The following is a 9,922-nucleotide window of genomic DNA, read 5'->3' as shown; positions in this document are numbered from 1 at the left end:
AAGCACATACACTTTGAGCTATAAGAGAGAATTTTGGAATCGAATTTCAGCAAAAACCAAACAGACCCAGAAAGCCTCAGAATTGGTACTTAGTTGTAGATTTTTGATTTTCGGGATGTGTTGAAACCTAGTCCTTGTTCTGACAGCAAGTGCCTTAAATATCCATGCTGGTTGAGCAAACTGCAATTTTTCTTTGGACACTTGATGTCTCTTTAAAAACCGAGTTTTCACAGGTGTATGCTGGTGTCATGCAAAGAATCTTGAGAAGGGGAGCAGAGAACAAAATTATATGCATACTATAATAGAGGAGAGCCTGCAGAAAACTTACTATCATCCAATATAGCCTTAAGATTGTCACCTATAGGATGGACCCTCTGTGGAACCCTGAGGCATTACTGCCCAGGTGTATTGCCTTTCCTCCCAAGTAAAGGAAAAGATACTGGCTATCCATATCAAATGGACTATTTTTAAAAGGACTACATGGGCCAGTGTTAGGGAAAAATTGGTCTTCAGTAGGAATCGATGTCACTAGTGCATGAATGTTGGGAACAACAGGATACAGACAGATAACGTTATTTATTGCTCAGGGGTCCTAATCAAACTTCCATCCTCAGCCTTCGGGTTTTCTCACAGGTACAATAGGGGTGATAAAAGGACTGGAACTGCTCCCCTCTTAATATAATCTTCCCTTGCCAGGACTCTCCTTCCCAGGAATCCCCTTCACCCTAGGACCCCTCCTCCTCCCCAAAGGAGCTCCTCCACCCCCTGCGCTCTGCCCCCCCAATCCAGTCTACCATGGTACCGGGTCCTGTCCTTCATTGCAGCAGTGGCCAAATATTTCTCGAGCATGACCATTGATCTAGGGCCTGAGTTTTGTAATCCACTATTATGTGTTTGATGCCCGGTTGCGTTTCTTTACTTATAGGGTGATGATTAATTCTAGACAAAGACTTTGAGGGATCTATGTGAAACTTGATGCGTGATGCACTGTGGATCGTGCCAATATCACTTGAACATTTTCATCACAAGATGGTTGGCAGGTCATCCAATAGGACTAAATGATCAGTTCCACTAACCTCACCTGAAGTGCCATCACAGACAGAGCATAGAAAACACGTTGAAATATCATTTATCTCCTCTTGTTTCCAAATGTGGTTACTACTGTCAAATTCTAGATTTTCCCACTTTTTGGGGAAAAGAAATCCTGGCATGACATTTCCCAAAGAAATCTCAGTCCAGTGAATGAATTGGGGCAGATGAACTAAGGAGAAATGGGTGTGTAATGTTCAAAAGGCCTAGACACAAAGGAAAAAAGTTAATAGACAGGGACCCATTGCTATGTATTGAAGACCTATATTCTTTGAATTGTTTTAGTTCTCTGAGGCAGGGGCTGCTGGTAGCACTGGGTTTGAGCACTAAAAGTGTAGCTCAGATGTCAATAAGGACAGAGACAAGTTTATTCCCAGGGAACAGAGTAGTTTCTCCAAGCCAATTGACAGGGAGGACTAGGAAGATGCCTGTGGTTTTTGGAGCCCTGTCATTGGGAATTAGGAAGACATGGAAAAGGTTGGCTAAAGAGCTCAAGGTGTGTTTGGCTCTTAAATTTGTCACTCTCATTTTTCCAATATCCAGAAACTCTGATCAGAGAAGAAGAAATGGGTTTAAATCTGAATAATAACCATAGCCTTCCTTACTTCCTAAAATGGTTCCCAAGGGATCCTGTGTGGATTTTTCAAACCGACCATTGCTGTTGCCCCCCTCCTCAGATTCTGTCAATTGTTGTGGTTGGAAACAACAGTGTTGACTTAATTAAGTGCTCCAGGTGATTCTCCCTGAGGCTAGAGTCAGTTGGCAAGGCTTCCCATTAATTTATGAGATTTGAGTGCAGGCTTTTGCTCAAGGAGAGGTAATCGGGTCTTGTCTACATAAGTGTCAGAGGATTAGGTCTGCGCAGCACACTCTTCCTATGCTGTAGCAGAATTTGTGGGTGTCTGAGGGAGTGGAAGCCACTGGAACTATACAAGGAAAACTCAGAGATTGGGCACCAAATACGTAGTCTCCGTTTCTGAAAAGCTCCTGACACAAAAAACTAGGAAGTTTTGTCCTTCTGCATTTCACAGTCCCGCCTGCCAGTGAGCACTTTTCTTTTGAAGACGTTCTGTTGGTGCCTTTAAGGGCATTTTCTCCTGATGCATGTGTGATTTCTCCACCAATACCTTCTGAGAAAGAAATCTAGAGGACGAGGGGAAAGAAGAAGAAATGGCCAGCTCTCAGGTAAGCCTGGTGTTCCAGGTCGGAGGCCGTGTCATCTTTTCCCCTTAAAATTCCATGCATTTAGAAATCGCATATGTTGGTTTCTCTGTGTTTGGTGTTTCTGCCTTATGTTTTCACCAAAGCTTTACAACCTTCTCAGGAACGATACTCAAGGTTAGGTCTTTAGAACTCTTCCCCCCTATAAGCAGGAATCTTTGTATTCTCAAACAAGGCTTTCACTAGGATGTCAACCCTTGTCACTTTGAGGTAAAGTCCTGCAAATATTGCAAATAATCCCTTTAGGACAGACCCAAAGGGGAAGGTGTTGAGTCCAATATTCCTGTTGCTGATGGGGTCTGGTGGTGGGATTTCAGTCGAGGAGAACCGTTCCCCTTTAGTTCCCCATTTAGTACCTCTCTGTAGAGCAGGATTAAGAAAATGAAAAATACAAGGCCCCCAGTATCTTAGGAGTCCTCTTAAGCATATGGGAATCCTTCTGGAGACCTCCCTTTTACCTTTCTCTCCCCCGGCTGCATAATCACTCTTCACAACCCCACCGTGGATCTGGGTGCCCACAGGTCCTCTCTTTGTGTTATAATAAAACGACCTTTTTGTACCAAATAATAAATGCAAAAAAACACAGGATGGATATGAGGCCTGAATAACTTGAAAGTTAAAAAATTGGGGGGGGGGGAACAGTCTTGATGTAAAATGTGGAAAGGATAATCTGTTTAAAATATACTAGACATTACAGGACAGGGAAACAGCCATCTAAAAGTCGTGTTTCTCCCATTCAGATGGGGCTCCCAAATACGGGTCGATGATCCTGTGGAAGCTGAGGGCATCAGTGGTGAAAATAATTCACGTGTGGCAGAATAAGACATTAGATTTATGAACACACCTCAAGGGAGTGGTGGGAAGGACAGCAGAGGAGAGGCTCCTGCCTTGAGGCAGTGACTTGGGGCTAATTTTGCAGGGGGAAGATGTGTACGTATGGTAACTTATGGAATGTTTGCTCATGTGGTAATTCTGCCTGGGTTGTAATGGGTTACAAATGGGTTGTAAGTACCCATTTGTTAGTTCGTTAGGGCCTATAGATATTTTAAGGCAGGTCACCTGTTGGGCCTGCCTCTCTTCAGCCAGGTGGGCCCTGTGGACTCCTCTACAATCTGGTGCTCAAGCCTGTTTGCCTCAAAGCAGACTCTATTGAAAGTATATGTGATTGAAGTTTGTATAAAGCCACTGTATTCTCTCATAATTAGACTGACAGTCAGATTTACTGTTTGGGGGCCAACAGAACACACCAGGGATCATGTGTCCTTTGGTATGTCTTAGGCACTGATAGCAGTTTGTTTCCTTACACTTCGTGTTCACTTCTTTAACTGGCCTGGTTCACTCTGACAGATTTCTCCCCTATAACGTTGATCTTTACCCCCTATCTTTGCTAAGGATCTTAGATTTACTGAGTGATGTGCAGAAGCATCACATTTCAGCTGGAAACTTCTTTCTTCTGGGTTTCTCTTTGCTTGTAGTTTCTGGTGAGGAGAACCAAGCCAAAACAAATGTAGCTTCAATTACATTTCCTTACACTTACCTTGAAGCCCATTGATAAAGGAATGTCATACTCTGCCTGTTTAAAGTATTTAATAAAAATTAAAAATTGAGGCATGATAGCAGCTATGATTCCTTGAGGAAGGGCATATCCTGTATGTCTCAGGTGCCTATCATTGGCTGCAAGGTGTAAGGAAATTTAATTGATGCTACATTTCCCCGCTTGAACGAATTACACCCTTACATCTTTAAGGTTGTTAAAGATGGAAGGTCTCCTCTTCAGTAGCTTCTTCCTGCTGAATCAGTCCTACCGATGAGTGGAGGTTGGCCAGTTGAGAATTTAGTAGGAGTTGGAAAGGCAAGGCAGCTGTCTTTAGAGTTGATGACATGTGGGAGTTTCTATGAGTAGAAAGAGTCATCTGTCCCCTTGATGTTCTGCCACCAAAAGGGTCTCATCACCAGGTGGTAATGCTTTATATTTTCAGAAAATGAAAACAAGATTCACATACTTGACATGTTTGTGTGTTAAAATCCTCAAATATAATAGAGTCGTAGATAGAAAGTGCAGCACGTGAGGTCGTCACACACAGGAACCTTGATTTGCAGCCAATAAGCAGATCAGAGGGAATAACTTCCAAAGGAGAGTTGCACAGAGCAAGAGGGAGGGACGTGATTATTTCCTTTTATTTAAGATTTGGGTGGACACTTAGGAAGTGGAGCTATGTCATTTTCTCTGAACTGGGCATAAGGTGGCACACATGCCTTAGGAAAACACTTCCGTACATACGCTATGTGTTATGTAAATGAGGTTTGTGCTCCCCCTTGGGTGGAGATTTGGGTATTACACGGGGGTCAAGGTAACTGTCCTCACTCCATGAGTTAATCCAGTCCTCCATCTGCATTGGTATGAGTCAGGGGTTAAGCGCAAAGTTGGCCTGCCCAAGCTCTTCCTTCTGGTGGTCGTTACATTTTGTTGTATGTTTTCTGTTTCCATGACAGGAGACTGTCCATAGGGTGTTTTGCCAGAAGTAAAAGATAAGGTAGAAAAAAGAGGTGAAGTAAAATGATGGAGTATGGTCCGTGGGTACAAGTAGGTAAGCGGTGAAGAACAACTCTTGGAGTCTAGCTGGTGACATTACTCCCTCTTGCATCTTAGGTACCATTATGAACTCTGCCAATGGCCACTTCATAACTGTGGTTTTTATTGCAGACGCTGCTGACCTTCAGCGATGTGGCCATCGAATTCTCTCAGGAGGAGTGGGGATGCCTGAATCACAGTCAGAGGGAACTGTACAGAGATGTGATGTTAGAGACCTATGGACACCTCCTCTTCTTGGGTGAGGATATCTCCTTCTAGATTTCCCAAACCCCGCTCGGGTTTTGTTCCTTCCCTTGAAGAGTCTCTCTTGGAAGCCCCCCCCCCCCTTTATATGACTGGGATTCAGATCCCTGCAGCAAGGGAAAGAAATGGGGATTTGTAGACATAGAGAAATATCTTCATGATATTTCCCTTTCAGCTTTAGCCTCCTATCTTTTAAAGGTACTATCATCATTTTTGTAGATAAATGGCAATTCTAAACATTGAGTGGCATAAGACGGTATAGCCCACATCTTAAACTCCAACTTTTACTCCTTATTGTATTGGTAGCACTTGGAAGGCAGGTCATGATGTGAATGTTTGAAAGTCCTCCTGCATGTTGTAAAGGGACTTTTTCTTGTGCAACAGTGTTTGGGAAATCATTTTTTAGAATTCTCCCATGTCCCTTGTTGTCTGCTGAGTACATTACCGGGTCAAAAGGTAGAAACTCCAGCAATAATTATATTCCTTCTTTCTGATAAACAGGTCTTGTGTCAAAACCAGACCTGGTCATCGTTCTGGAGCAAAAGAAGGAGCTGTGGGGTGTGAAGAGAAAAGAGACAGTAGCCTCACACCCAGGTAGGTGGGAGTGACGCACACGACACAGGTGAGGTCCAAATGTGAAGGAGGAAGATGGATCTTACAATGTTGTTCAGGTAGCTCTCCTTGAATGGAAATTCATTTGCAAAGCCGAGTTTTATGTCTTTCCCTCTCACAGAGGGACATCTGCTCTCTGACACATCATGTCTTTGATTCTCCGAAGAGTCTCCTTCAGCTCCAGGGAAGGTCCATCATATCCATGGTGAGGACCTCCATAATCTGAGAGCTTCTCCATTGCTGTGAGAGCCCTAGAAGATCTCTCTGTATTTCTGAGGAACTCTATGCTAAGTCATTTCTAAATTCTGTTTTGCTGCTTGTGATAAGTGTGTGAGGGTAGTGGTGGGCCCATTGGGGTTTGAGGCAGAAGTCTTGAGAACACTGGAGACAGAGATCTCATGTTTTCTGGTTTAGGATTTCCAAAGTTACAGAGGATTTAATCTTAAGTGTGCAAAATTGAGGCTCAGTAATTTCATAAGATCACAGAACACGTCCCTCAAATGAGAAAATCTAATCCTTTATTTCACATCAAAAGTTTATGTGTCTTTGTAGTAATTAAAAGTTGAAAAATGCACTCTGTGTTCCACTGCTCAATGGTGAAATAATTTAATGTATCTATGTGTTTCATAATTACCTATATATTGATGCCATAAGGGAGCTAGAACATTTACAAGTTAGAACCCACAGCCTATAATAAAGTTTCCATCATTACCTTTATTTCCTAGTAATTGCATTATTTTATAATTTTGTATACTTGGAAGTTCCTGTGCTTTTTCATATGTGTCTTCACTTTCTAAAAACTTGTATATGAGACGCATCTCTGATTTTTTAAATCAAAAGTTCTCTATGACCTGGGTATGTGCCTTATAGGAAATGAGGTAGAGGGTGCCTGAGTGGCTCAGTCAATTGAACATTGGACTTGGGCTCAGTTCATGATCTCACGGTTGGGGAATTGGAGCCTAGCATGGGGCTGTCTGCTGTCCATGTGGAGCCTGCTTAGATTATCTGTCCCCTCTCCCTTTGCCCCTCCACTGTTTGCATGATCTCGCTCTCAGTAATAAATAAACTTTAAAAACAAAAGGAATTGATGTAAATAAATACTTAAGTCCATATTAAAGAAATAAAAAAGGATTGTTCATAAATGTAATCTTACCTCAGGAAGAATTAATCATGAGATTATTCTTCTACTTTCCTCAGCATGTATCTGAAGTTCATCCCAAATATTTATTTGATTATGAAGTGATTGTCACTATATATTCCAACTTTGGCAGTGTTTGTTGATTTAGAAAGGTTTTTTTTAGTCAGCTTGGTTCTAAAGAATGGATTATACCCTACACTCTGTGGAAGAAGAGGAATATCTTAAGAAAATAATTCCTTTTTAATGTCTTTTACGTGCTTATTTGTAAAATTTTTCAGTAGTTGATTTTAATGGATATCTTTCCTGTGAACTGCCAATGAAGACATGACAATTCAAAAGCTTCTTTTTCATGGGTCCGTAGTTGCAGTTTAAAATTATAGTTACATAGTACATTTCCTTTAAAAGGATTAATCTATTTCTTTTATGTAGACTGGTTGGAGTTAAATTTTGTCTGATTCTGGCTTTGCATTCTATAATAATGTGCTTTCTTTTGTATGCAACATTCCACACATGAGTTCGTTGTAGTTTCATTTACTTGTATATCTTGTTACAGGATGTCAGTGTTCATCGAGTACATTTTAAGACTATGTGAGTTGAAGTCAAGTATGAATCAGCCATGCTTTTACCAGTAAAATTATGTGTGTACTTCTTTGTATAAATATGACCCATACATAATTTGGGACTCATCTTATTTCTCTCTTTCCTTGGTTAGTGGTCAGTGAATGTTTTATCATGTCTCGGTGAATTGTCATAATAATAGACAAGTAATGTCTTGGTCCGTTGTCATAATAGATCATTAATTTCATCTTATATTTATTGGTGACTTTATATTCTCCTTGCATGAGAGAATCTCTTTTATGAATTGAAAGTAATTGTCCAACATTCTATATCTCCAGAATACCTGGGTGACTGAGTCTGTTAAATGTCTGAGTCTTGAATTGGGTTCAGGTCATGAACTCAGGGTCATGAGATTGAGTCCCATGACAGGCTATGAGCTGAGAATGGAACCTGCTTGGGATTCTCTCTCCCTCTCCTCCTGCCCTTCCCCTGCTCTCTCTCTCTCAAAAAATTAATTAATTAACAAGTAATAATAATAATAGTAATTCTCTACCACTGTATCAAGTTTAGTTTTTTTTTATTATATCTTTTCCATAAATTTTATTATGAGGATTTTTTCTTAGAGTTTATTTGAATTTTATATTTTTTTTACTTATATCCAAATTAGCGTATATTGCAACAATGATTTCACGAGTAGATTCCTTAATGCCCCTTACCCATTTAGCCCACCCCCCTCAATACTCCCTCCAGTAACCCTCTCTCTGTTCTCCGTATTTATGAGTCTCTTATGCTTTGTCCCCCTCTCTGTTTTTATATTATTTTTGTTTCCCTTCCTTTATGTTCATCTGTTTTGTCTCTTAAAGTCCTTATATGAGTGACGTCATTTGATATTTGTCTTTCTCTGACTAATTTCGCTTAGTGTAATACCCTCCAGTTTTATCCACGTAGTTGCAAATGGCAAGATTTCATTCTTTTTGATTGCCGAGTAATACTCCATTGTATAGATATACCACTTCTTCTTTATCCATTCATCCATCAATGGACATTGGGCTCTTTCCATACTTTGGCTATTGTTGATAGTGCTGCTGTAAACATTGGGGTGCATGTATCCCTTCGAAACAGCACACCTGTATCCTGTGGATAAATGCCTAGTAGTGCAATTGGTGGGTCATAGGGTAGTTCTATTTTTAGTTTTTTGAGGAACCTCCATGCTGTTTTCCAGAGTGGCTGCACCAGCTTGCATTCCCACCAACAGTGCAAAAGAGATCCTCTTTCTCTGCATCCTTGCCAACATCTGATGTTGCCTGAGTTGTTAATATTAGCCATTCTGACCAGTGTAAGGTGGTATCTCATGGTGGTTTTCATTCATATTTCCCTGATGATGAGTGATGTTGAGCATTTTTTCATGTGTCTGTGACATCTGGATGTCTTCTTTGGAGAAGTGTCTATTCATGTCTTTGCCCATTTCTTCACTGGATTATTTGTTTTTTTCGGTGTTGAGTTTGATAAGTTCTTTGTAGATTTTGGATTCTAACCCTTTATCTGATATGTCGTTTGCAAATATCATCTCCCATTCTGTCGGTTGCCTTTTAGTTTTGCTGATTGTTTCTTTCGCTGTGCAGAAGGTTTTTATTTTCACGGGGTCCCAGTAGTTCATTTTTGCTTTTGTTTCCCTTGCCTCCGGAGACTTGTTGAGTAAGAAGTTACTGCAGCCAAGATCAAAGAGGTTTTTGCCTGCTTTCTTCTCGAGGATTTTGATTGCTTCCTGTCTTACATTGAGGCCTTTCATCCGTTTGAGTTTATTTTTGTGTATGGTGTAAGAAAGTGGTCCAGGTTCATTCTTCTGCACGTCGCTGTCCCGTTTTCCCAGCACCACTTGCTGAAGAGAAAGTCTTTATTCCATTGCATGTTCTTTCCTGCTTTGTCAAAGATTAGTTGGCCACACATTTCTGGGTCCATTTCTGGGTTCTCTATTCGGTTCCACTAACCTGCGTGTCTGTTCTTGTGCCAGTACCAAACTGTCTTCAGGATTACAGCTTTGTAGTATAGCTTGAAGCTCTGGGATTCTGATGCCTCCTGCTTTGGTTTACTTTTCAAGATTGCTTTAGCTCTTTGGGGTCTTTTCTGGTTCCATACAAATTTTAGGATTGTTTGTTCTCGCTCTGTGAAGAATGCTGGTGTTATTTTGATACAGATTGCATTGAATATGTAGGTTGCTTTGGGTACTATTGACATTTTAACAATATTTGTTCTTCCATCCAGGAGCATAAATCTTTTTCCATTTTTTGTGTCGTCTTCAATTTTTTTCATAAACTTGCTATAGTGATTTTCAGTGTACAACTTTTTCACCTCTTTGGTTAGATTTATTCCTAGGTATTTTATGATTTTTGGTGCAAATGTAATTGAGATTAATTCCTTGATTACTCTTCCTGTTGCTTCATTGTTGGTGTATAAGAATGCAACCGATT

The 9,922-nt window shown here is 40.7% G+C and overlaps 1 protein-coding gene across 1 annotated transcript; it reads left to right on the top strand.

Moving 5' to 3' along the window:
- Positions 1–2,259: 2,259 nt before the first annotated feature.
- LOC124510812 (KRAB domain-containing protein 5-like) lies at positions 2,260–5,754 on the top strand. Its single transcript, XM_047077465.1, has 3 exons — positions 2,260–2,274; positions 5,015–5,141; positions 5,648–5,754. The coding sequence occupies exons 1-3, from the start codon at positions 2,260–2,262 to the stop codon at positions 5,752–5,754; spliced, it is 249 nt and encodes an 82-aa protein (XP_046933421.1).
- Positions 5,755–9,922: the final 4,168 nt, after the last annotated feature.

This window comes from Lynx rufus, unplaced genomic scaffold (assembly GCF_022079265.1).
Source record: "Lynx rufus isolate CCGP_SWC_20201006 ecotype Redwood Valley unplaced genomic scaffold, mLynRuf1.p SCAF_16, whole genome shotgun sequence".
Classification (NCBI taxonomy): Eukaryota; Metazoa; Chordata; class Mammalia; order Carnivora; family Felidae; genus Lynx; species Lynx rufus.
The sequence above is the reverse complement of the archived record's forward strand: the minus strand, read 5'-3'. Positions and strand labels throughout refer to the sequence as shown.

Coding starts and splice junctions, on each gene's coding strand:
- LOC124510812 (XM_047077465.1), top strand. Junction 5,142..5,647: donor TGGACACCTCCTCTTCTTGG/GTGAGGATATCT, acceptor TCTGATAAACAG/GTCTTGTGTCAAAACCAGAC.